Raw genomic sequence first — 27,867 nt, 5'->3', positions numbered from 1 at the left:
GCCCTTGGTTTACAGATCCATTAAAGTCATGTCAGTGCTTTGTTGGATCAATTATTTATTTTTCCTCTCAAAAAACCTTTTAATCTCCTATCTCTTTTCTTTCCCTGAAGGTAAGAACCCCACTGATGGTGGGGCTGCAGGGGAATATGGAGTGCCCAATCCTGGGCCGGCTTTTAAAGAGGTGTGGCAGGTAAAGGTGTGGCCCAAAGGCCTGGGTCAGGCCAAGAACTTGGTGGGCATCTACCGCCTTTGCTTGACTGACAAGACCGTCAACTTTGTGAAGCTCAACTCAGATGCTGCTGCTGTGGTGCTGCAGCTGATGAACGTCCGACGCTGTGGCCATTCAGAAAACTTTTTCTTCGTCGAGGTGGGACGCTCTGCTGTGACAGGTCCAGGCGAGTTCTGGATGCAGGTGAGCCATTAATATGTAGTCTCCTTTATGTTAAAAGTTTCACTCTCCAGCCCCAAATATAGAAACTGTACTTACCCAAAATTACAGTTAGTGTTTATGTAAAACTGCGTTCTGGTCTAATTCAGGATTTTCAAGCCTTTCTCAGACAAAGCATTTATACAAATTAAAGATATAAAACAGATATATAGATATAAAGACTAATCAGTGTTTGAACTGTCCTGACTGTGTTGAACCTCCGAGAATTAGAGTTTACTTTGTTAAAAGGTGTTTGTATCACATTGTAGGTGGATGATTCGGTGGTGGCCCAGAACATGCATGAGACCCTGCTAGAGGCCATGAAGGCACTGAGCGAGGAGTTCCGCCAGCGTAGCAAATCTCAGTCCAGCTCTGGCCCCGGGGGAGGTGCTACCGCTTCTAACCCCATCAGTGTTCCCTCACGCCGTCACCACCAAAATCCTCCCCCTAGCCAGGTAGGCTTCACTCGCCGGCCAAGAACTGAGCCTCCTGGGGGAGCTAACAGTGGACTAGGGGGCAACAGTGCCAATGCTTCTCCCACCCCTCGGCATAGCTTCCCAAGGTCTCGCACTGCTAGTGATGGGGGGAAGGTAGAGGATGGGATAGCAGTTACTGCACAGCTCCAAGGGCCAAGCTCCAGCCCATCCACCAATGGCTCCTGCTCCACCACCCCAATTCTCAGTTCAAAGTCAGTCCGCTCAGTCCCCACGTCAGCTGCTAAAACCCCTCTCGGGCTTATGCGCTCTATCTCTACCCCAGCTCCCACCTCAGCCCCAAGCCTCTCATCTAGTTCTGGGCATGGCTCTGAGTTTGGAGGTGTTACATCTTCTACAGGTGCTGGTCCTGGGTCTGGTGCATACAGCCATGTCCCCTCCCATCGTACCTCTGTCTCAGGCTCACCCAGTGACTATGGCTCATCAGATGAGTATGGTTCTAGTCCTGGGGATCACACGCTCCTCCCCACCCCAAGCCTTCCGGGGAGCTCGGTTGATAGTGCTGGCAGCCAGTCTCTTGGTGAAGAGGGTACCAACTATATCCTGATGAGTCAACGTGGTGGTGGCAGCAGTAATCAAGGAAGTTTGACATCCAACTCCATTCCAGCACCAGGAACACCAGTCTGTGCCTCCCAGCCCCAGACCAGAAGAGTGTTGCGCCGTTCCTCCAGCCGTGAATGTGAAGCTGAACGTAGACTGCTGAGTAAAAGAGCTTCCTTACCACCTATGGCCCTTGAAAGGCTGGCTCCACGTCAGCAAAGAGCCGAGGAGCCTGCAGATGAAGAATCAGCTGATTATGCTATTATGTCAAGAAGCACCAGCCGTGAATCTTTTACATCTCCCTCTTCATCCATACAGAGGGAATCTGTAATGAGTGCTGGGTCAGCAGGAGGAGGAGGGGGGTACTTAGATGTGGCAGGGGAGTTTAAAGGTGAAGGGGGTGGCAGAGCAGGTGGCAATGTAGATTTAGGTGTGGACAATGGGTATATGTCCATGCTCCCTGGTGTCACTCAACCTCCAGTGTCCCTGTCCCAATCATTGGCTGTTGCTGTCCCTGACTCAGATTCCAAACCTGCTGATGATTACATGGCCATGACCCCTAACAGCAGCGTCTCCCCTCCACAGCAGATCCATCCACCAACTTCTGATGGCTATATGATAATGTCCCCCAATAGCAGCTGTTCCCCTGACCAGCGTGGAGGCCTCTCTGGAGGTGCTTGGGTGGGCAGTGGCAGTGCAGACAGCAGGGCAGGCAGTGACTATATGAACATGTCTCCAATCAGTACACGTTCTGTAAATGGTAGCCCCTCACCTCTTGAGCACACTGGTCATTTGGACACCAGCTCTCAACACCAAGCCCCCAAGATGGTGTATTCTTACTATTCCCTTCCACGGTCATACAAACATAACCCCTCTGCCGGACACTTTGATGATGGGCTCGGACGAGCCAGAAGGCCCAATGGGGGTTGTAATAGGGGAATGGGTGGAGGTAGGACCATGGTAGCTCACCAGGAGCAGCCAGTAGCAGGCAATTCAGCGGCTGGATGCCACCTGTCACTCTCTTCATCTTCATACTCATCCAGCTCAGCAAGCAGCGAGAGCCTTGGGGAGAGCGAGGACCGAGCTACCCAGGCAGTGAGCTCCATGGCTGGGGTAACGCAGTCTAGAGATGGTAATAAGCTCCAGCAGAGACATGGCTCTGGGAGGCTGTCTAAGCAGGGTAGCCATACTAAAAGCAGACCAGTGAGCCTGTTTGTTGATGTATCAAAGGCTAACACCCTTCCTAGGGTCCGTGAAAACCCCCTACCACCAGAGCCTAAGAGCCCTGGAGAGTATGTAAGCATTGAGTTTAAGGGAGAGAAGTACAGCCAGACTGGTGTTGGAGGAGGGCGTGGCAGAGGTCTGAGGCATGGCATATCACTGCCTTATGGCTCAAGCAATCATCATCCTCAACACAGGCCAACTTCCTGCTTAGGAAGCTTTCTCCCTATCTCTCGTAGCCCCTCTGCCCCCATCACTCCCCCAACTGCCTCTGAGTACGTCAACATGGACCTGGGGCCTTCTCCGTCACCTTCACCCCTCTCTCTTACCTCACTAGTTTTCCCCTCTTTTCACACCCCTCCCACACCTCCAACTCTTGCTCATGCACCCAAAGCCTGTGATGACGATATTACCAGTCCTCGTGAAGAGGTGCCAGAAGTGGCTGAAGCCCCACTTAGGAAAAGCAGAGAAAGTATTCCATCAGTAACTGAGCCTGAGTCCCCTACATCCTGTGGAGACTACACAGAGATGGCCTTCAGCATGAATAGCAACACTGTCCCTAGGTCGCCATCCAGTGTCTCCCCCAAAGACCCTTCCCCTACCAGGACTGTTCCAGTGTTATCACGAGGCCTAGATTTCCCCCTAGCCAAAACAGGACTCAACCTAGACCACGGAGCTAAAGTTATCCGGGCTGACCCTCAAGGACGCAGACGGCATTGCTCAGAAACCTTCCTTGCTTCACCCTCTCTCCCCACCTCGACCTCTACTTCCTCCTCTTCCACTGCCTCCCTCTTTCCAGAACACACCCAAGCAGTGGCGCGTCGGCTGGGCTTTGAAAGCATGCTGTGGGGGAATGGTGCTGTGACTGATACCCCTACTCAATTCCCCCCTCCTGGACAGCAATCCCTTCCTCCAAACACTCAGACTTCATCTGCAGAGCAAGGCCTCAACTATATTGACCTGGACTTGGCCAACAAAGAAAGCCCTCATTTGGGCCTAGATGGACCCTCAAGTAACCAGGCTTCTTCTCGCCTCTTCTCTGTGCTGGGTGGGGGTCCTGGGGTCGGAGGAATGGGCGCAGCTGTCGGCAGCAGCAGCAACAGCAGCAGCAGCTCCAGCCTCAACACGTATGCCAGCATTGACTTCTACAAATCAGAGGAGCTGCGGACACATCAGAATGGAAACAAGGAGGGAACGGGTAAGCTCTTTTTTTTTTCTACCCTCTCCCATTATTCTGGTGGAAAAGAAAATACTGAACTGTGTGCAGTCTGACTTTCAATCTATAATTGTAATCAAACTTCACCTGGCGCCAGATTACAATGTAGACCAGGTTTGTATGAATTTCTGTATCTACAATATGAGAGATTGGCTGCTCTGACAATTTGGGACAAAATCTTCTTGTCTTGGGTTTGGTGTACTTTTAAACACACACACACGTTTGCCTGATGTGATTATGTAAGGAGTTAAAGGCCAGACAACCTATTGGAATATCAATGAATATCCATGTTTTGGAAACGATGATTGATCACTGTCAGTCCAGGTTTACCTTTTGGTGTGTGGGTGCAGATTCAGGATACGTGTGTTGTATGTATATAACAAACAGCAGAATCCGTCTGTTCTGATGGAGCCGTTGTTTTTTTGCAAACATTTCACCACAGTGTTACTTTTCACAAAGGAAACTCTTCATACTTGCCATTGACATGTTCTACTCCAAGTTCAATAAAGTTGAACTCTGACCCTGTTTTTCTGTTGTCTTATCAAAATAAGATCCTCCAGTCTGACATGAGCGGGGAAAGTAATAGGGGGGAAAAGTGTTTCTTGTTATTGTGAAGGAAAGTAGGAATGGGTTCAAATGGAAACAGTTCTATGATTATGCATTAGAATGCATGGACTTTCTAAAAATCAGCAAAACTCTTGCTGTAATATAATATACAATAACTGTGTTCAACTTTTTTGTTGGTAAGAGAAGTCAGCAAGAGCAGATGATGAATTTTCATTGTATGTGTATTTTTTACTATTGTTTATGGCAATTTTCTAGCTGCGGGATACCACCACAACTAAACAATGCCTTAAGTAGGTCACCGAGATGTTTCCTCATAGAAACAGTCTCTTTGAGCTACTGTCTGCACTAAATCAGCCTGTTTGGAAACAGGACGCCTGCATTTTAAGCAGATAGAGCAGCATTTAGATGGAGATTTCTATGCATCAGTAAAAACACTCAGTAGTGTGACTTAACCTTCCACACCAGGGATCTTGTGATGAATGCATCTAGACAAGCCTTGTTGTTTATGTAGTGCCACTACCTTCCACATGACTTATGCTGTAGTTTGTGTTAGACTCAACAGTTGGTTTTCATGGATTTGACAAAGCCTGCATACGTCGTTGTGTGTGTTTTATAGGGAAATGCTGGAGGAAGCAGACTTGTTGGCTGTATTTTAAATAGGAAGGTTAGCAGGGTACCACAGTGGGAACATATGGGCTCTGGCTGCTGAGAACGTCAGCGGGGGTAGCGGGGGGGAGAATGTTACACATTGGCTGTGAATGTTGAGATGGGGCCAGTGTTTCACTCACACAGCTCTCAAATGCCTCTGTACAGTGTTCCCCCTCCTTTCATCCCGCCATTCCTCCTCCCCCTCTTTCCTCCTCCAATAAATGATCCTTTTGTTCGAGTGTTTTTGCCGTGGTGGGCTGGCGGGCCTCTACAGGGCCAAGCCCCAAGACTAGTGGGCTTTCCTGAAACAATTTTCTCTTCCAGTCTTTAATTTGTGTCTTTTCTATGTTGCTTTCTAGATTCTTGTCTTATGTCACTCTATGTTGTCTTTGTATCTTCGTTTTTCTGTTTGACTATTTGTCTTCACCCTTATTCTTCGTCCTCATCTGACATCTAGGCAGATGGATTTTTGAAATTCCTTCCCTCCCCTCTGTTCACTACACATACTATTGTTCAAGATTTTTTTTTTTTCCACCAAAACCTCTCGTCTTTAAGCCTGTCAGCCTCCTCCCTTTTCACATTGTGTTTCACTCCATCCATTAAATCCTTGCAGAGGCACTTAAAAATAGATTTTTGTATTTTTGTTGCAGAGCAGACAGCAACCGAAGCGTGACGGAGACAGACAGAAATGAAAACGAAAACTACACAGACGCTACATGACAACTCCCCGTTACTACAAACGAAAATCCGTTTAGAAACGATTAATTATCTTGTCTGCGTGGATCTTGTGTGCATTCAGTAATTACAGGGATATTTTTTTCCCAACAGGCACCAGCTTGTATAGGAAAAGACAGTGTGTAAGTCCCAGGGGTGCGCACTCTTGGCACAGATGTCCAAGGGCTAAAATTGAACATCAGTAGTGGGACATGTGCCAAAAACAAACCTATTGGACAGTGGTTAAGTATTATGTAATGTGTAAAAATAACCTCTCAGGGTTTAGATAATGAGGGAACGCAGGGAAGGCGATTTCACTCCAAATAATGTCTTTTGGAAATAAAGAGAGTATTTTTAAAACGAGTCAGCTACAGCAAATGTGATGCGTGCATGCATTTTCACCTTGGGCCACACATTTAAATGCTGTGTCTTTATAGAGGAAAAGTGAGCATGTCTGCTTTTCTGTGAGCGGCAAGTTCAGCCAAAGTGTGAGAGGCAGTGACCATAGTGTGTACATTTCCAGACAGACCTGCACATTGGTTTTTAAAGTGCAAAGGATTTTCAGGGCAAAACGTTAATTCCGATGATATCAACCTTCCTTTCTCAATCTACCTTCGTGAGGCTGTGAAGAGGTGATTGGTAATTAGGTGGTTTTAGTTCAGGTAGTGCTGGATCTTGGTGTGTGTCATTGTGTATTTTCACAGTGATTTATGTTGTCATATAAATCTACTGGAAAAAAGATTTGAAATGTTTATTCGTAAAGTAATCAAACAGGATTGGGTAATCCAGTGGAAAATGATCTTACTGATCCAAAAGTCCTGCAGAAACATCCAAACTGTAAATATTGCAATAAAAACAGAACTACCAGAAATATAAAACAACAACATCAGAAACTGTGTTTTCACCTCCCAGTAGCATGTGGTTTTATAGGTAATACTAGTGCGTTTCTTGGCCCAGTTGGCAGCTGGTTGCCACATCCCCTCCTCCTCAAAGTTTCAGGTTATGTGTTCCAGGAAGAGGTAAACATACTTAAAGTCAGTCAGTGGAGCAAGCAGGAGCTCACGCACACTTGCACACACACAACCAAGTCCTTCTAGCAAAATTCAGATTCTGTCAGCCAAGGACATTTGACGAGCGTTTTGCTCCCATTCCCATCTCTGTCCATCTGAGAGGTTGGGCGGTTTTCTGGGAGGAGAGCTGGTAATGAAAATCCTCATCTATCTAAAGAGGAATGGTTGTATTTTCTTGGCCTTAAGGACTGACAATTTTATAGGGAAGTTCTGTTTTCTTTGCAGTTTGGGTCTTATTTTTGCTTTTGCAATCAGACAAATTACAAAGAAGAAGCCAGATGATCTAAATCACTTTATGTGGAGGGAAAACAGAAAGTCAGCTCATTGGAAATAATCCAAGATTGTACAGGAAAACTGCATGCAGACAATTAGGACAATAATTTTACCTTTTACCTTCATGTTAGCAGTGTTGGAGTGGAGAGTTTTATTACTAAAGATAGAAATGACAAAAAAAGCTCATTTATTACATCAGATTTATTTGATCATTAAATGATGAAACTCTTAGAATAACGCTGATCATGCATTCAGTCATCTTTACGCTACAGTTTTCCTCATGCAGCTGCGATGACAGGCTTGTTGCTCAGGGTGTAATCCGGTGCTTCCCTAGGTTAGCCGAACAGTACTAGTAGTGTTATGTAAAACACGAGCACGTGGGCGGGACATGACCCCAGAAGAGGGTGAGGCTCAGGGCACAGTGTGTTTGCACTCGGTTGTTAGCTGTTGTGCTTTTTTAACCTTGTTTGTGCTTGGGGCTGGAGGCAGACCGAGCTCCCGTCTGCTCTGTAGAGCGCAGGGACACACAGCGGCAAAAGACAACAACATGGAGCCAAAACAGCTGGAGCGAACATGTGGAGGATAAAATAAAAGGCTGATATTTTAGAATATCAGCTTAAAACCAGTAATTAGCCTCCCAGACTTTCTTCTTTTGTAATTGACTTATGGACATGGAAAAACTGGGCAATGTGGGACAGACATCCCTGCATCTTATCTCCATATTAAGCTGGAAATCTGCTCAGATTTCTCTGCATTGCAGACTCACCTTCCCTTCATTAGCCTAATTACAGCACAGCTGATTTTCCCCATGAGGAGAAGAGCAGAGAGGCCTGAGCTCATTTCCTTCTCTGAGTCAACAAAGCCTCATGTCTGAGTTTATCTAATATTTTCACCACACATTTAGATTTTTTTTTTAATATCTCAAAAATGAAGGAAATCCAAAACTGCAGCTACGACCTGTTTTCTTCCATGTTTTTTTCCTTCAAGACAAGGACATTTAGTTCTCTGAAGTCCAGTGTGTTTTGTTTGGGTGGTCTGTTCAGGGAACCATCAAACCTGCGCCTCACATAGCAACAACTTTCCAGTGTTTGGGTCCTGAAGGCTGTGTCTTTGTCCCACATGTGTGTATGTTAGAGGACTTGAAGGTCAGCCCTGTTTTTTTTTCCATGGATATATTATAGCAAATGGCCTCAAAGATGACGGCTGTGTATTCCTGCTCAGCCCACAGACTTTACACTGTGATCACAAAAATAAAACTCTGGGAATGTCATCCATACGTCAAATGTCTACAGATTGCAAATTCTTAATAGAAGGAGTAAAAGCAAGTGTCTTTCCACATGCAGCTCTAGTAATATATGTGATTTGGGTTTTCTCTCATTACATTTTCATTACAGGCCCTTGCCTCTGCTTAATTAGGCGAAACTGAGGGCTAGAAGAGTAGTTCGAGTTAAACACTAACAAACATATGCAGTGACAGATGATCAGGCTGTCACACACACCACTGATCACCATCCAGTGTGACAAAGTGGGGGCCAGCAACAGCCAGCGGCCTGTTACAGAAGAAATCTCTTGAAGTACAGAACAGCCTTTAACCTGCGACTACAGGATTTTTCTGCTTCGGTCTGCTGTCAACTGCGTGCCCGGGTCTCCATAAAACCTGTGTGTCTGAATCGAGGACAAACCCAGCCTGCGCTGGCATCACGAATCTCTTTGCAGTCACATCTGGCGCCATCATGTCATGGCATTCAGCTGTGTGCTAAAAGTATAACAGCCGCTAAAAAATCAGGACTGACAGCTGGAAAACAGGTGCTGGAGAGCAGACTGATGCCATATATATAAAATGACAATGACATTACAGTCTTCACATTACAGATTCATCTACCTGCACATATCTGCATGAAAATGTTGTGCTAACTTTTTCATCGCTTTGTTAATCCAATATCAACACTGGGCAGAAACTATCAGTTTACGCCGTTCAGCAATGGATGATACCACCTCCACCTGTAACACTAAATCAATCAGATGGGTCTTCGGGGAATATCAGTTTCCTGACATAAGAAGAAGCAGCTTAATGTTTGGTAATACAATCAGCTGTTCTCTGCAGCTGATGGAGGCGTCTCTGCCCTGACAAATCCAAACAGCAGCAGCAGAGAACAGCAGTGTGTCTTCTTGATAGCTTATCGATTAGTGGATAAAATGGTGTCATTTACAGAAACAGTAGTTAATGGTGGTGTTTGGTCTTGTGTGTGTGCATGTGTGTGTGTGTGTGTTGTTTCAGATGTTGCCTGAGGTCCTGTCTACCACAAACTAATCTTCCATTGACCACAGTGTAAAGAAGAAGAGAAAATGAAAGGTTTTTGGTTCTGCAGGATAAATGGAGGCTCAGTCTCCACTGTGTTTGTTTTGTGTGTGTGTGTGTGTGTGTGCGCGCGTGCAAGTCATCTCCGAGCACTTGCTGAATCTTCCAACTCCATTTTCCTCGCCCAGCTTTAAAACATGAAGCTGATCACTTCCAATGCTTTTTGAAAGGAGTTTTTTTTTTGTTTTTTTTTTTTCTCACTTTGCAGATTGTGTGTTCTTGCGTAATGTGCACCATCAGTCCTAGCACTATTACTGCTTTTCATTTTATTACTGTTTGCCTCATTTCGACAGACATCAAAAGGCCTTTTCATGAAGCATTGTTGACTCTCAAACACTGAAGCTGGACACGCCAAGAAGCACGGAGAATGGATGAGGCTTTTTCTGCAGCAGAAAGGGAGAGGGCTGGTGGAGGCTGAGAAGAAAAGAGGGAGTGTAAGAAAGTGTATGGACACTAAAGGTTTGAACACTGAGGATAGTCTAATTAAAGTGGAATATAGTAAAGTGAAATACCTCCAGGACCAAGAGCTTAAATGGTAAATTCTAAATATTATTTCTTTTGACAGGAATATTCCCATAAAACAGGGAGAAAGTGAGGGTTGGACCTTGTGGCTGTGCAGGGAGGTGTGCGCCATGTTTTTGATACCTTGATGAAGAAAGTTCATTCTTTCGTGACCTCCCACGCCTCTTCTCTCTCTTTCACTCCCCTCACTCCTTCTCTTTGCTTCTCTCCCACCATGTTATCACCTGTCTGGCTTTGTTTTCACTCTCTCATCTTTCAAAGACCTCAGGCCATGCTACTATCTCCCACATGCCATTTTTTAAACACACACACACACACATTTGGATCTTTCTGCTTGGCGTGATCTTGCTGATGGCTGCAGAAAAATCGTGCGAGTGCGTGACTTTGACGGCACATTCACGAGGTCAGGGTGAGGGAGGTGAGACACGACCTGAGTGGCTTCATTCTTGTGCTTGTCACATGAAGCCTGCAGAGGTGCAGATCAGCTGATAGGACAGGGTGTGTGTGTGTGTGTACGTATATGTGTGTGTTTGCGTATATTATGACTGTAATTCCACACCGCCAGTGGGGGGGTGGGATCTCATTTCTGGCCCTTAACCCAAAAGACACATCCGTCCTTATTCACACACCAAAATGATCCATTGACGTCCAATCACACACTGTATCCCAGTGCAAGTTAAACACAGAGGAGACGAGTGAACCTTCATAATAAGATACACTACTTATAGTTACACACATCTCAAACACCAAGAAAACTGTCAATCAAAGAAGCACTTCTTATTAGGGACTGTCCATTTTCCTTTTTAAGATCAGTCTCAGGTGTATGAGACATATTTCACTCTCCTCAGACTTTATAAATATTGAATATTTCTAGAGCCCTTAATTTCCACTCGTCCACGCGAGTTAAACTGCTTCCTCAAGGACTCTTCAACGAGATCTTTAGTCGTTTTTTTTTTGTTTTTGTTTTTGTTTTTTCCTTTTTGTGTGAGTGTTTATTTCTGGTGGATTGCCCGGCCGAGCAAATGGTAATTAGGTAGTAAAACCTCAGCTAATGGTTCAGTACTCTAGTCATGTTTTGACTGACTAGTGCCTTATTCACATGCATTTGGCACACACACACACACACACACACACACACACTCATACAAAGCGCAGCGGCAGGAGACTGAATTGTATTGGCAGCTTGGTCAGTCAAAGAGGCGCCGCTGGACAGGCTGAGAGTGTGTGTGTGTGTGTGTGTGTGTGTGTGTGTGTGTGTGAGCCTTGAGGATGATCACTGTTGAACCTGTCATTGGATGTGACAGAAAAGCATCTGATCGGCCTCACCTGTATGTGCTTGCCTTTCGGTTCAAAGCTCTTTTGTTACATTTACAGTCTCGATTTGTTTGCTTTACACACACACACACACACACACACGCAAACAAATCCTCAAATTAAGCACCCACTCTGGGCTGTGTCACTCTTTATAGGAAAAGCTGAGACAGATCATCCAGGCCAATCACCTTTCAGGAAGCAGGGATCAGCCGGAAGTCTATCGGCTAATGGCCAAAGTTACCTCCGCTGACCTGGCTTTGGCCTATGACGACTACAACTCGCACACACACACACGCACACGCACACACACACCCACACACACACACACACACCTCCTGTCTCTTTTGTCGATACTGTTTTGCTCATTCTGTTTTGAACAAAGCCCTCCTGCCCCGCCATGCCTCCCTCCTCCACTCCAGAGCACTCTTTCTTCCACTCCTCTTCCTGTCTTTTCTCTTTTTCCCAGTAGACTTTTTGTTTGCTCTCTTTTTTTTATTTTATTTCCACACAAAACTTTTCTTTTTCCCGGCTCATAATCGTGTTCCACAGATTAAGAAGCTTTCAGCCGGGCGTTTGAGCCATGTTTTTGTACGACGTGCTTGTGCTCGGAACGAATGAATGAAAGCACCTCTTGTAGGGTCGCTGCGGAGCGAGGCCATCCATCAGGCTCTATATATATATGGTTTGATTTAGTTAGATCAGATCTTTTAGGGCTTTTAGATAAGCAAAAGAGCAAAGCTTCAAGGCTCCTAATGTAAAGTTTTCTTGCTTGAATCTATTTTATAATTTTGGGTTTTGTCTGTTATAGAGTATAATAGACTTCTTTATGTCTTGTACAGAAATGACATGAATAAATACCACTCAGACAATAAATACTTGTTAGTTGGGGCCCTTCTTTGAGTTTTTTAGATTGACATCCTTTGCTGTGTGTACATGTGTGTTTCTGTCTGTATATGTACACGCCTATGGGTTTTTGGCAGCATGTCAGTTCCCTGTACAAGCGTGATCCCGGTTACAGAGCTCTGATTGTGCACTCTGGTATGGGATGTATGCCGGAGGGCCTCGGGCACTGCCCAGAAGAACGGAGCTGCCACCCACTAATATACTGGGGTTACTGAGTGCACAGGAGGACGAGGAGGAGGGAGTGTTTCCCTCCTTTCACACACGCTCCTTCTTTTTTGTCTCCCTCCCTCCCTCCCTCCTCCTCATACTGAGCTCTTCTTTTTGCTTTATTTGAGCTCTTGAGTTTTCTGCGTTCTTCCCACTCTGAGGTTGTTTCCCAGCCTCTTGTTTTTTTTTTTTTTTCTCCATCTGTCTCCTCCTGTCGAATAAATTTTTTTCCCTCTCCTGCATACACACATCTGCTCTATCTCAGGTGATTGCCTTGATGTCAACACCGCCACAGTGTCTCTCCCCATGTCTCCACCACGATCTGTGTCTGACAGTGTCTCTTTGGATGTGGGGCCATGGCATTGATCAGCTGCTGCTTCTCTAACTCACTTTGTCTGTAAAGAGCTTAGTGCCGGTGGGCACTGGAGAGCACTAAGCTGATTACCGTCTGCTAACGAGCCACTTCTCACATGGACACCCTGTGTGTGTTTGTGTGTGCACTTCTGTCTGGCTGCATTACTGTTTGTTTGTGTGATTTCACTACACATTTGCATGTATGTGTGTGTGTTGGGTATTTTGCTGTGCTGAGCCCGGACTTGGATGTGAGGAGGTCAGAGTTGATCTCGGGGTCAGCTGAAGTGCTGACGGTGACAACAGGGTGAGAATCCAGCACTGGGGGTCAAGTTATTCTCAGTTGAGCTGCCATCCAGTCCCCCGCCCCTCCCTTTTTTTCCCCACCCTAGCTTTGCTGGTCACTCCTTGATCTGACTAGACTGCTGAACTGCACCAACTTAAGCCATTTTTAAGACTGGACGACTGTTTCTGCTGGCTAAGAAAGATCATAACACGCTGCATGATTATTTAATTCAAAAGTGTTTTTATCCTTTGTCTTATATGGGAAATACAAAGTACTAAACCTGATCCTGAGGGTTTCAGCTTCAGCTCAAAGTTGCCAGTTTGACCCAACGCTCCAGATATTGTTATGAACTGCTCCTTTATTTTATTGTCGTATTATTAATTTTGTTATTATGGTATTATCAGTATATCATTAATGTCTTTGCTTCATTAAACTGCATCCCTGCATAGCTGTAGAGCAGCCAGATGCCCGACACTTTAAATTTTAGTGCCTTTAATTAGAGATATAAAGACATGTGCACACAAGCTGAAGTAATAAAAGTTGTGCATCCTGGTCATAACTTATTTTAAAAAGACTGGAGCAACATCATCAGCCAAAGTGTTGATTCAAATCATCAACAGTGTGTATTTCTTTAGTGTCGTACTAAAACAATCTGGCTGTAGACGCTAATGAACCCCAGGCTTGTTTTTCTCTGTATGAGATTTTTTAAAACTGCTCGTATCACATATTTATTCTGACTAATGCAGCTCCAAGACAACAGACTGAGTTTTGAAATTTCTGTTCATTAACATTAACAAGCCACGGATGATTAACTGCATCAGTGGCTTTTGTAGTTTCAGAATCGGCTCTTTAGCCTCTTTAAAGACCTTTTGGAGAAGACGGTAAAGACCATAAAGAACCTTATGGCGAAGCAGGAATGCTGACACCACCGCTCACCTTTCACCTTCCCTTAAAGTAAAACCAGAAGCTGTTTGGCTGCAGGTGTTTGTAGGTGTCATGCCTGTTGACAAGGTTTCGAGTTTATGACGGCAATAACCATGAAACCGACATGCAGCTGTATGTTCAAACAAGTATGAGGTAAGAAGTGAAAATGCAAAGTGAAATATTTCTATTTGGAGGTATTTGTAGTTTTAGCCACTGATTTTGTGACACAGAGCGTGGAGAGTTTTCTTCTAAGATGTGAAGTTAAGGTTGGAAGATTTTGGCACCATAACTGAGCTTTAGTTTCATTTATTAAATTGGCATGCTAATGTGTGTGTGTGTGTGTGTGTGTGTGTGTGTGTGTGTGTGTGTTCTTGCATTAGGGCTGTACTTGGTAGTGCTGACCCATTCCCATTCGTCTATTTAATTAGCTTTGGATAATTAACATATTTTCATAATTAATCAGTACTTTAAGGTTAATATCAAGAAGATCAGGTCGCTCTTAGCATTTTTTGTTAGCAATAGTTAGCTACTAGAAGCCAATGCTATTGCTACGACTCTGACTTTGATTGAAAACAATAACTGCTCCTGTCATTGTTGTCGTGAAAGACTGAGGCTAGACTGAGACACTGGTTACATTTGATGATTAAGGCCTTCCATCTTAGGCCGACTCTTGTTGTATAATAAAGTAGATTTTTATTTACCAGTCATCCTGTTTAACTGGATTTGTTTTCATACCCATGAAGTCACACACCAAATATTAATGATGTGGAAACAGCATCCATCTGGCACCACAGTGTCAGTCTGGCTTTGAAGCTGAGATCGTCTGCACATATTCTCATAACTGTCTACACATCTAAATGCGCACCGTCCAGGTGTTCCAGCTGCATTTGGCTGCAGTTTTGATGCTTTCCAATGTGTGTGTTTCTGGCTGTAGGTCCATGTGCTGTTCAAGTACATAGTAAGTGTTTGGGACTGTGTATTCTGGATGTTTTGTTTCTGTTGCCCAGGCATAGGCCATTTCTGGAAGCTACAATTATACCTCTCCAACTGCACCTCAGCTCAGTGGTTAACACAATGTTCTCCTCCTCAGCAGGCGTCACAGCACCTAACCAGAGCATTAAAAGCCTCGAATTGGCAGCAGAGAGCAAATAAAATGTGCTTTACTTTCCCGTTTGCTCATTAGCCGTACCTGGCCAAGAAAAAACAAGTAGAAATGACATGGTGAAGAGAAGGAGGGTCAGGAGGGTGTTGGGAAAGTGGATGTGGGAGGGATGATTGAGAGGTTGGCACACGCTCAGTATGTGCATTCACTCACTGTTTACCCCTGAATTACATTTGCCATTAATGAAATTGTTTGTATGCATAAAGAACTGTCATCCAGGGATCCAGGGGAACTGAAAATAACACGACACAGGTTTTGTTTGCACGTGTGCTCTGTCGTACCCGACTGGATGACTGTGTTCGTAGGTCCGTGAGCGTGTTCGTCATCAACGTGTGTGCGACGAGATGGTGACAGCATGTTCCTTTGTGCTGCGAGCTGGTGACGACGCAGCTGAAGGCCTTTTGGAGTACGACAGACTCTGAATATGAATCATCACCTCCTGTCCAAAACAACACACACACACACACACACACACACACAGCTACTGAACCGGGCGTGCGTCATCACACTGCTTATTTATATGACATGGATACTTCATGTCCACAGCTTCTTTACTTGATACCCATATGTAAGAGACAGAGAGAGATAGTATAGCTGTGGTATTTATTTGTGTGTTTCTTGTTCAGTGGTGTTGTAGTACCGTGCTTCTGCAGCCATGACCCAACTCACAAGTTGTTGCGTCACTGCCCAGCTCTACTCAACACACACACACACACACACACACACACACACTCACACTCATTCCCAAACCGCTTGCGGCCCATTGACTCATACACTACACACACAACCAGCGTGCCCTGTTATTGTGCCACTTGACACTTGCATCCATGTTGCCGTTTAAGTCACAGAGCTTTTCTCTAACGTTGTTTTCTTGTTTCAGATTGTTTCCATTCACGTCTTGTTTTGTCAGGAGACCGACCGCACATACAGAGCTGTGCTTAAACAGACCATACCAGTGGGTTTGCATATTTAGATCATTATAAATTACATGTATTTTGCATCACAGCAGACCATGCTGGTGTGTTTTAGGCGTTTGTTTCATTTATTCCACCGTCTTAAATTAAATTCATTGTAGTATATATAGAGAAAAATGAAGTGATGAACTTCAAAAAGAAAGTCCATTTAAAAACTCTAAAAGGTTTACAGCATGCATTGTAAAGAGCTCCAAACAGCTTAACTTTAACTTTGTTTGTTTTGGTTTTATACTCCTGCACATTGGATCTGAAATGAGCGGATGATGAAGGTGATGATGTGGAGACTTTCTGGGTTAATTTAACATGTTTATATCCATTTTGTGGTGCAGCAGTGTAGGAGCCCTGTCACTGTGTTGCTGTAGTGTGTCATAAAAATGACTATGACTCCTACCTACAGCACATTTTCTGCTCCACTGTACAGTTGAAGACCCTCAACAGCATTAAAGTTGCATGAACTGGTTTCTTTGGCCTCTTAGGGACCCAGGAATTACAATTCAAGATAATAAGCACAGCCCTGTCATATTATGACCTTATGAAATTGTTGTGGCTAATGTGTTGGCAAACAGTTGCCTATTAGTACATCTAGCAGATACGGAGTAACATTAGCATTCGTTCAGAGTCCTGTCCATTCGGCCACCTGCTGAATTAAAGTCCAATATTCTCTCTCCTTTCAGCTCTTAGCTCTCCGGCTCTTCTGGGCCCCTAATTTGCAGGATGTTGTTTCGCTGCCCCCTGTCACATTACATGTAATCACTGTTAACACAAAAATATCGATCACGGCTGCTTTAAAAGTGGAAGTCGACACCACGCGGTCATTATCCCATTTCACATCCAATCTGCTGGAGCAGCGCCGAATCAAATGAATATGTGCCGTTGTCCTGGTGATTTCAAATGAGCCCACTGCTCCAGAAAGTCCTCTATTAACAAGTGCAAGGGAAATAAATGTACTAAACACTGTGGACCGAGGAGGGGCTGGGGGTGGGGAGTGAAGACAGACACTGAGAGCAGAAGGAGAGGATTCTTTTACTAAAAATTTTTTTCCCTCTGTGGAGATGGGGAGAGAGTGAGAAGTGTCGCTCGTGGAGCCTCCAGAAACTTCGTAGATAAATATTTGTGGTTCATGTTTGCCAAGTCTGGCTGTCTACCCATATTCAGGCACACACCGACTCCTGTGCACACACACTTTCAGGCATGTGTGCAGACTCACACTCAGGCACAGCTTTCACACACATACTCAAGTACAATCACACTCCTGATTCTTACCCCTAAATGCAGAGCTGCACTGCAACATGTAACTTCATATCATTGCAGCCTTTTGTGTGTGTGTGTGCGTGCACCGTTGCAGAATGTAGGAGCAGGGGTGTCTCTATTAATAATTACACAATTCATCATCAGACTGGAGCAGAGGCCACCAGTAGCTGGCACGTGGACACACACAGAGACACTGTGAAGCACAGATGGGCATCAGTTTCCAAACACATGGACAGGATTTCCAAATGCAGTCCAGATTCCACAGTCAACCCCCCCCCCCCCCCCCCCCCAACCCCACGTAATTTTAATGATCCAAAGATTTGTCAATTGTTCTTTGTACACTCTGTGAAACACTTACATGGCAGTGAAAGAGCTCAGGGTCAATTTGGTTCTGTAGGTAAGTGAGAAACACATTTCTTATTTAGTCACACTATGGCAGACAATGGGAGCTTTGAATCAGTCTTGTGAAATGTTTCTGTTAAGGCTGTGCAGTAATTGCATTTTTTTAATGCAGCAATTTTTATCAGAAAACATTGTACATTCAAATAATGTCATCGCTTTACAAAATTCTTTTGTCAAGAGTCACAGAGTTTTTTGAGTAAATGCATGTTTAGCAACATTTGAGCTGAGCACCAACCTGTAAACACACTGACATATTATTGTCATATAGTTCTGGTAAAAAAAAAAAACCTCTTTGGGCTTCACCATCTGACTTACGTTTTTGTCTTAATCTTAAAGTTTACCTTCCTATTTAGTAGTTTGAAGTTATGAAAAGCCTGATAAGATTTCAAGAAGTGACGATTTGCGACACAAAGATGAAAACGAAGACGAAAACAAAGCCCTGCTCACTGTTGGTGAAACTGATCTGACCGTGAAGCAAGAAAAGACACAAATGTCTCAACAGCAGTTTCGTCGCTCGGCTTTCCTTCTGTACGATGGTGCAACAGTCTTAAGTTTCATTTTGTTTGTCCGTCCACGTCACAGAGCTGGCTACCAGCAGTCTGGAAAAGCTGTTACTAAGAAGTGAGGACCCCACCTGCTTATGCTATTACTCCATATATCAGTGAGGACGACACATCCAAGTGTGTGTGTGTGTGTGTGTGTGTGTGTGTGTGTGTGTATCTGTGTGTGTTGAGGAAGGTTATCAAATACTAGCAGAAAGTGGCAGGACTGGTGGAGTGATACAACACACAAAGGCAGAGAGAAATTGGTTGTCTGAGTCAGCAAACAATGTGTGTGTGTATGTGTGTGTGTGTGTGTGTGTGTGTGTGAGAGAGAGAGAGACAGTGAATGAGATAACGTCCCTTTGGCTTTAGCTCTGTGTGTCCGGTCCAGGAACAGGACGTCCCATGTCAGATTTCAGTACAGTAGCCAGTATCTGTTGCACAAGGATGGTCACATTTATAACCACTAAAGGAAGATTCTGCTCAAAGTGAGTTCAGCTTGTACAGATACTAGTGTTTTTAGGGCAACTGCTTTCAAAGGGTTAAGTTGCAAGTTCATGCACTGGCATGTTCCTGTAAATTGTAGTTTTAACTTACACACTTTCTATTTTGGGCTAAACTGTGGCTGCACAGACATGCAGAGATATATGTGTTTGGTACAGGACTGGGAACATATTCAAAAGCTTCCAGATGCACAAATGCATGCTCTTTACCTATTTTTCAAAAGTGCAGAGTTTTTTTTTTTTATTACTTCCAACTCGTTGACACTAAAGCACATAAAGGCCAACACGCTGGCTCAGGATCCTGAGCAGGATAACCAATATAAATGAATGTTCCACTATTACTATGATTTCAAAATACCCAAGGTTGAAGCTGCACAAGGGGGCAGTGAATGTGGTTCCCCCACCCCCTGTTTTCTCCCTTTTTTTCCCCACTCAGCAGTGCTGTCCTGTCTGTCTCTTCCTGCGCCCACACATTCCTGCTCCTCTGTGAGCTGCAACACACCCACTCAGTCTCTACCACTGTGTCGCTGCATAATGAAAATTAGCCCCAAGCCTCTTTTTTTTATTATTATACAATCATAAAAACAAAGACAAAACAAAGTCTGAGAGATTTTTTTTTCTCCCAGTCATGCACACAGGCTTGAATATGCAGCTCGTTACATGTGTGTAGTAGCTGCTTTGAGTTTGATTGACAGCGGCAGGGTTAAAAGCAAAAGAGGGAGGGTGTGTTAACGTGTAGTAAGCACACACACACACACACACACACACACACATGTGCGTCATGAACAATGTGTGCAGTGGTCTTCCTCAGATTTTTTTTTTTTTTGCTCGTGTGTTTGGCCACAGTGACGTTCAGCTTCTCTTGTATTTACACCAAACAAAGTGCTGTTGGTGTTTCTATAAACACAAATGGTTTCATGTGCCCAAAAAGCTGGGCCAGCTCCCAGGTTGGAGAAACATTAGTGCAGCAAACACAAATGTACAATCGAAGTGATTTTGTTACAGCTTTGAGTGACTTTATATTAAATATTCTGTCCAGTCTTTGTTGCCTGTTCTGCATTTGCCTTCACCCACATTCTCACTTCCACAGGTCCCCTGTATCTCTCTGGACAATCCCAGTCACCTGACTGTTCCCCGCCCACTCACCCCCTGTTCCCAGTTTCCCCATTATCCCAGCTGGTATTTAAACCTGGCTGTTGCATCAAAATCAGAGATGATTCAGTTGTGCATCCAACCTGCTCGCTGGCAGCCGCACTTCAACAAACCCAGAGTCTCGATCTGTCTCCTCCCCTCATGTGTAGGAACCGTCCGTTTAATTTCCTCGTTTGTTCATATCACAGCACATTTATCTGCAGAGGTTTGCGCTGGCAGAAGATCAAAAACCAGGTTAGATGTTTGTGCCACTTTATTAAATGATATCACTTTTATGATCAAACAGTCATCAGAGAGAACGACCTCTGCCCTCACGATCAAATCCTACACAGCCTCGGAATAAAATCACTGTGACCAGTACACATGCACAGTTTTCCTGGTATTTCCATCATGGCCAATATTACACGTGGATTGTGATGCAGGTGTTATTTTGTACATATTGTTTCACAATGAACCTGAGTCACTGTTGAAGGTCATTATAAGCGTTGAGAAACCAGGCCGACTGCAGCTGCTGCCCTCTGTGAAGAAACAGTTCACCTTTGAAGCCCACAGGAGGCCAACGTTTGATACTCACTCTGGGTGGAGCAGTGCTTTTCGCCAAATTGCCATCCACAAGCACATGCCAGGTTCATGACTAACAAATAAGTACTGTGAAATCAGACACACGCGCTGTGGTCAGGCTGCGAACATTATAACTTCATAACTGGGAGACTTTCAGGCGTCAGTGAAGAAATTAAGCGAGGTGACACAGGAGCTGTCTTGCTGCTTCAGCCTGCCAGCGAACGTTCCGTGTATCTGCAGCTGTCTTGACTTTGGATCCCGGCTCATGTTGTGCCGTTGTACCTCTTACCCAATTCTCCGCTTACAGGATAGATGATTTAATGGAATCAAGTATAATAGCGGTGTTGGAGGATCCCAAGAGCCAGAGCTGATGGCATGAAAAAACTGTTGCCATTGTGGAAAAACTGAGTGGGGTTGTGGGGATTTTCACATCCTTATATTAATGTCTTTCTTTAATGATTTCCAGAAGAAGGTTCTTAGCGTCCTTGTGTGTGGGTCAGAGTTCAGGGTTGGCTACTGTTGGTACTGGAAGGAATTCGTAACTTTGCCTGCCTGTGTCCTGTGGTTGAGGAGAAATCTCTGAAGCCATACCATTTTTGCACGAATGTGAAACACAGATTGATATCCAAGGAGCAGCACATTTTCTGCTCTGAGGTTTTTGAAATGCTCATTAAAAGATTAGTTATAAACACCATGGGGATTTCCAGGGATTCGGTTTCGTTTTTTAGTTCATGCTTTCTATCCCAGTGCTGGTTGGTGTCCAGTGATACCCAACAACACTGACTTTTCTCCAGCTCCTGTTTTCATTTATTAGTCCTGTGGCTCTTGGATCACTTTCATTTAAAATATGACTTAACCCAAACGGACTGAGTGACCAGTGACCTCAGTGACTCACGTCACGTTGCTTAGACCAGCTCCATGTCTTGTGGGTGCTGGGGCGGCATGAAAATGACAGACTGACACACTCAATTTACGACCAGAGAACAGGGTGGCTTTCAATTTTAGACTTCGATTGAGACATCACATAGACCCAGACTCTCCTAATTACACACACACATACACACAGGCAGCTAGAGAACAGTTATTGGCTAGACACGGACTGCGGAGGCAGATAGCCTTGTCTACCCTCTTGATTTAAACAGTCTGGGAGAGAAAGGAGAATGAAGCACACATACACTAACACAGTCGCCACTGTGGTCATTATCACATCGATCTGCCCACAGATGGAGAAATGGTGCAAGGAAATGAAGGAGATCGATAGACAAACCACCAAGGGAGGGTCAGAGGGATGGATGCTGGAGCTCAGGGAAAATAGGAAAGCAATATTTGATTAGTTTGGCCAGAAGCGGGAACAATTTCCTGCACAGTTGCATTTAAGAAGGTTCATGTGAGACTCTGCATTAGGGGAGGCAGTGGACAGTTATTTAGCATGATTCTGTTTATAACTGCACATGTGTGTTTGGGGAGAGCTCCTCATTAGAAGAATGTCATCCGCATAATTATATTATCTTCCTCTGTGTTGCTTTGTGTGCCTGGTTTCATGAGAGACTGCGTCCATGGCAGTGCACCAGTGCATGTCCTGCGTGTCTCCTCAGGTCCCCTTGGTTGGCTGGCTTGATTAATTGTGTTGCTTTTTTCTGGCTGCCTGGCTGGATGAGCGAGCTGCTCCGTTCCACTCCTCTCCTCTTCCACTGCTCCGCTTTAGGCCGTCACGGCTTGGCCGGCTGGCGGGCACCGTCTGTGCTGAAGGGGACTAAATATAGCTCACTGCACCAGAAAGAAGACAAACTGGAGAGAGAGAGAGGGAGGGGCGTAAATATAGAGTACCCTTATACAATTAGAGACTCAAACACTGGTGGGAAATTTTAGAAAAGGAGATGCAGGGAAATCTCTTGGAGCCTGTTCTCTTCACTAGCTCTGTGTATTTGTTAATCTGGCTGTTGGCAGCCTGAGTGCCTTTGGTGTGAATCATCACATTTAACAGAAAATAACTCAGTTTAAAGGGCATTGGCGAAGCTTTATATTAGTCATGATCCTAGAACACACATCTTTCATTCACTCTTAAAGTTAAACATACAAAACAACTCTTCTTTCTGCACTAATCAAACCAGGACAGTATTTTGAATCATCTTAACAATCTATATGGACTGAATATATGAAGCCAACTGTTGTTTTGTTAGACATCATTCAGCAAGCTGGCCCTGTTGTCGCCTGCATCCCAGTCTCCGTTTTAAATGGCACAGATCATATACAAGCCTCAAAGCAAACAGCAGTGACACTGTGTGACGTTACTTCTCTGTCTACCCTGGAGCAGACTTATCGAGTCTGCATTCCTGCTAATCCTATCAACTGTGCAAACAAGGCCAGGGAAGACACGTGTGTTGGTGAGACTGCACATTTTGATTCATTGCAGTAGGGCCGATACGCAACTGTGTGCTCATGTGTCGTAAGGGATGTGAAGTGCAGAAAAACCTGTGTTTCTCAGTGTTTCTTCATTCTGGCCCTGCACACACTCGACTCTGTGCCTACAGCTGTAGGTGTCCTCATGTTCCTCTCCCTGCCCTTTATCCCTTTATCTTCCTAAAGAATCTGTGACTCATTTTCCAGCCTGTTTGACCGTATTGTATATTCCTGTTGTTTGTTTGCGGGTCATTGTGTTCCCGTACTGATAGGGAAACACTGATATCTTACATTAGACACTATAATTAACCTGATAAGCAGGAGATGGTGTATATACATGTCATAATATTTATTTCTTCATGATGTTTGAGTTATTGTTTATTCTACATCTAACCAAAACATTTCCTATTTCTGCATGTGTCTTTTTTTAAATTTCAGAGTGCTGATGTCAGTGCATCATCCTCGAGGGAACCAATCTTAAACATCTCAAAGCTTCAGCGCCCCACATGTTCTGCTCCGTGGCAACCAATCACACGGAGAGAGCAACTGGATTGAAGACACCTCTGAAGTACTTTGACAGAAACTGATGGAAAACGGTTCTTTTTTTTTTTTTTTTTTTCCCCTTCACTTTCATCTTGTTGGTTGTGGAAACCAGCAAGGATGTGTGCCAAATGACATTCTTGAAAAGCTATTTGCTGCTCTCATTCCTTGAGTGAAAGCCAATCAGAGAAGGGTACGAAAAGTGGAGAATCAAACCTGAATCATGTAGAGTACAATGGGGGCTCCATACACCTATTTAGTGTATGGAAAAGAAAATAAACTGCTCAAAATCATTATGGGAACACTTAATCATCAGAGTATAACACAGTTAAACTTCAGGGATATCAGTCTGTCTATTTGTGAATCAGTTTCACCTGCTTTGGTGACAACAGGTGAAATAGAGAGGCAGAAGCAAGACAACCTCACAGGGGAAGGGGGGGTTTGTATGTCTGACTACACATAAATCATCTCTCCTTATCCTCCTCCCTTTTGTGTTTTGCTGGTGTCCTTGTAACTACTGACAGCATGAGGCTTGTACGTGCAGCCCAATCAGGCTGCACAGGTAGTCCAGTTACTCCAAGGTGGCACATCCTTGAGAAGGTTTTGTGTCTCCCGTTAAAGGCTTGAGGTCATGGAGGACATACCAGAAGACTGGACTGTAGAAAGGCAGGACCAGAATGCGAGGAAGACCAGCAGGAGCACTGCAAGAGCCTGACAAAATGACCTCCAGCAGGCTGGTATCAGGTATCAGATTCATCAGGACAGGCACGTGGGGCCGTCCACACTTCTGCATCACAGTGTATGAGTTGCTGTGATGAACCTGATGCAACTTGAATGAGCCTGAATGATTCTAACTTTTCACGTTGATTTTCAGGTGTGGTTTTGTGTTGATGGTTGATGTACATTAGTAAAGATTTTCAACTTGAATAATTCGTTCATCCAGATCCGATGTGTGATTTAAGTGTTCCCCTGATTTTTTTGAGCAGTATATACAGAAATATATATCTGCTCAAAAGTGCCTCATTTTCAGATCATAGCCATTTTACCAAGAACTTCACCTTGGCCTCAACTAACTGAAGCTTTGTTTTTGTTTTTTTTTCCTCGTGCTTGAGTTGATGTACAGTAGATACAAAATAATGCAGCTGAACATATTGATAAAGGTGATAAAGGCACTGCTGGGAGCTTCTGCCACATGCATGTCATAGGACTGATGGTAAAGACTTGTATGATTACAGACTCGAGAGTTAAAAATACTGGGCATGGTCAGTAGAACACTATACCCAATATATTTTGCTTTATTTACCTTGAATGATGGACATTGGCTGATGTGAGGCTTCTGTATTTATGGATTGTATGCAGTGTATTATTGAGAGCCACGTTAGATGTAAAAATTAAGTTTCTTACTGCTAATTATGATTTGCAGCAGTATTTACAAGTCAGAAACTGGTAATTGCAATAAATCTGAATGCAGCATGTTTGCTAACATGAATAATGGTAATGGTACTAGCAATCTGCTGGCCTTCCTGTCTACTGTGAGAAATATTAGCATAGCTGCTGTTAGTGTACTGCTCATTATAGCTTTTGTTCTGTCAGTCCTCTGCTTCTTTTTCTCTCACCTTTTTCATACAGTCCTACACCTGAAATAAGAAATACACAGGCTTGAAAGAAAAGGCGCTTGTGGCCGGAGATACAGTAGCTTTTGAGTCATCCAGGTCAGATTAATATATTAGTGTCCTGCCAGGATGTAAATTTGCCATCGGGTGAGACCCGTGATACAGAGCCAAGCAATCCCATTAGTGCTATTAGCTCCAGATACTTGTGTCTCACTTAATCCCCTTCATCTCAGGATGCTAAATAATATACTGCAACCACAGCTGAGGGTACGCACACCCTATGAATAGCCATGCTAATGCTAGTATTAGAGTGGTAAGCACATTGCTTTAACACTGCAAACAGGGTCAGTTCCCAAATCAAACTGCATAAAGGTACCAAACATTTTTAATTTTTAATCGGGTTAAACTAAAAATGCTTTGATAAGGCTCTTTAATCTCTGCTATGCATCAGCACTTAAGTGCCTGTTTGTCCTGTTTGTCTTTTGGTCTCTCTGTCTTAGCCACTAGCACTAACAGCGCTGTCACAGCAGAATATGTCGAGCCCATTTTTTCTCTGGTTTTGTCTCTTTCGACTGTACAGTTCTCAGAAAATAACTTTGTTCATGTTTGTTCGATGTGATGATGATCTATGAAAAGACTTGACTGACAGCCATGACCCTAATTAGTTGGAAATGGAGGACATAATCATCGCAGGGCAGTCAGTGCCAAATCACAACAACAACAACAACAAAAAAAAAGACTAAGCTGTTATCCTCTCCAACAGCACCTCAAGAAGCAACCTTCACCTCTCAAGTCTGGACGTATTGCTTTGTTTTGTTTGAAATGTAGCCTTTTTTGTTCCCTTGTTGTTTCCTTTTGCAGCAGGGGGAGGAACTGTGACATATCTCGCCGCGCAGTCTGCTTATGTGACTCCTAGAGATAAAGCTCATGTTGAAGACTTGCGTATGCTTTGACCCTGAGCTTGTGTATGACTTTGACCAGTGGATTAAAGCGAAATGCATGAAGAGAAAGACAAGGCCACCATGGAGAACAACATGTCTAAATACACGTGCATCTATGTAGCTCCAAATTGTACTCATGTGTTTGCCTGCCTGCTATGGGAAGTGCATGAACTTCTCTCATTCTGGTCATATGGCTGTCGGGGCCTGGAGCACAACAGTGTGGCTTTATTATGAGCAGATTGGGATCTGTGGTTGGAGTTGCTGTTAATAGTGGTTACTAATGCAGAAGTGAAAGAATTAACAATCGGACTTAAAACCAGATTCACCACATAAATCAAGGATGTTTGCTTTCAAGCAGACTCGCAGGCAAACACATGGCGAGCAGTTAAAATGTTTCTAATGTGCTCTGGAAATGTTCTCATTGAAACTCAACAGTTTTCTGCCAAAACATGCTTGAAGGTACTTGTTGTTCAGGAAAAAAAGCGCACAAACAGTCTTGCTTTCAAACCTGACTTCCTGTCCTGACGTTTAGAGCCTCCTTCCAATATCTTATGAACTTTTGAATAATTCACCTTTTCGCTGTCGGACTGATTTTTTTTTTTTTTTTTTTTTTTCCTTTGCCTGTGGCAATGTGCTCAGTGGTCACAGCCACACTTCATGAATACAGTTCGCTCATGGGACGAATGGAGGCTCAGCTGTTCCAGGGGCCGTATGATTTCATTCACTGCATTTGTAGAGTGTGTAGAGATGTTCATACAATGTGTAAGAAAGTGCTGCTGCTGTTCTAAATGGTTTTATTTCTTCATTCTGTTCTCCTGAAGGATGAATGGGAATATTGTGAGATTTGCCTCTTATGTAGAAAGTTTTCTGTCTGTTCTGGAGGAATTTGGCAAATACGTCAGAATAGACAACGTTTTGCTCATTAAACAGTTTAAAACTATGTCCACGTGATCCACAACAAGAATGCAAGAATTTGTGATTGTGTTATGATTCTACAGGGGACTTATGAGTAATTGCTGTACATAACTCACCTAATTATTTTTCCAGCAAGAAAACTCCTGTCGGAGAATGTAAAATAGGTCAAATGTTCAGAACGGTCAAATGGGGTTATTATGAATTTTAATCTTTTATGTTTTAATCATCATTATGATGAAGCGGGCCGTTAAAATAATCTCAATTATTGTTGGTAAGGTACAAATGCTTGAGATTCAAGCACAAGTACGAACAAGTTCGGTTTGATTAAGACAACCCAAGACACAAAAAACAGAAGGGGAATAAAGTGATGAAATGAGAAGCAGTGAGTCAAATCAGCAGCCAGCTTGTCAATTCTTAATTAAAGTCATCTATTGTGAAAGCAACAGGCATATAGCAGGTTGACTGAGGGGTTTGGTGAAATACCTGTGTGCATCCTCGGGAGTCTTTTATGTTGAGTCCAAACAAACTAAGTCCTGATAGATTTGTTCTGCGCTGATGAACCATTTGTAAGGCTGGAATCTGAAGCTGAAAGGTGACGAATGAGTTGGGTCAGTGAGTCTGGATGGACCGCGTCCAGTGGAGGAGATCTCATGAGGCGGTGATGTGTTGAAGGATTTTGTTGTCTCTCCCTTTCACTTCTTTTTTTTTTTTTCTTTCCTGCAGAGTCAGTCCCCTACTTTCCACAGACAGGCAGGTCTACTTCTGAAAGTTGTTTCTCTTTTCACCAAACACATTGTTTTTATAACAAGTCCGGAATTACCAACATTATATTTCTGACTGCAGATATGGCATTTTGAGATTTAAACCAGCAGAAT

General features: G+C 43.9%; 1 protein-coding gene across 1 annotated transcript in view; it reads left to right on the top strand.

Moving 5' to 3' along the window:
- LOC113121467 (insulin receptor substrate 1-B) overlaps window positions 1-25,873 on the top strand; it is a 38,432-nt gene extending 12,559 nt beyond the window's left edge. The window contains exons 2-4 of the mRNA XM_026291993.1: window positions 111-412; window positions 697-3,880; window positions 23,422-25,873. Coding sequence (XP_026147778.1) covers window positions 111-412; window positions 697-3,880; window positions 23,422-23,429 — 3,494 coding nt within the window. The 3' untranslated portion in view covers window positions 23,430-25,873. The remainder of the gene's footprint in view (window positions 1-110; window positions 413-696; window positions 3,881-23,421) is intronic.
- Window positions 25,874-27,867: the final 1,994 nt, after the last annotated feature.

The sequence above is a fragment of the Mastacembelus armatus genome, chromosome 18 (assembly GCF_900324485.2).
Source record: "Mastacembelus armatus chromosome 18, fMasArm1.2, whole genome shotgun sequence".
Taxonomy (NCBI): Eukaryota; Metazoa; Chordata; class Actinopteri; order Synbranchiformes; family Mastacembelidae; genus Mastacembelus; species Mastacembelus armatus.
The sequence above is the reverse complement of the archived record's forward strand: the minus strand, read 5'-3'. Positions and strand labels throughout refer to the sequence as shown.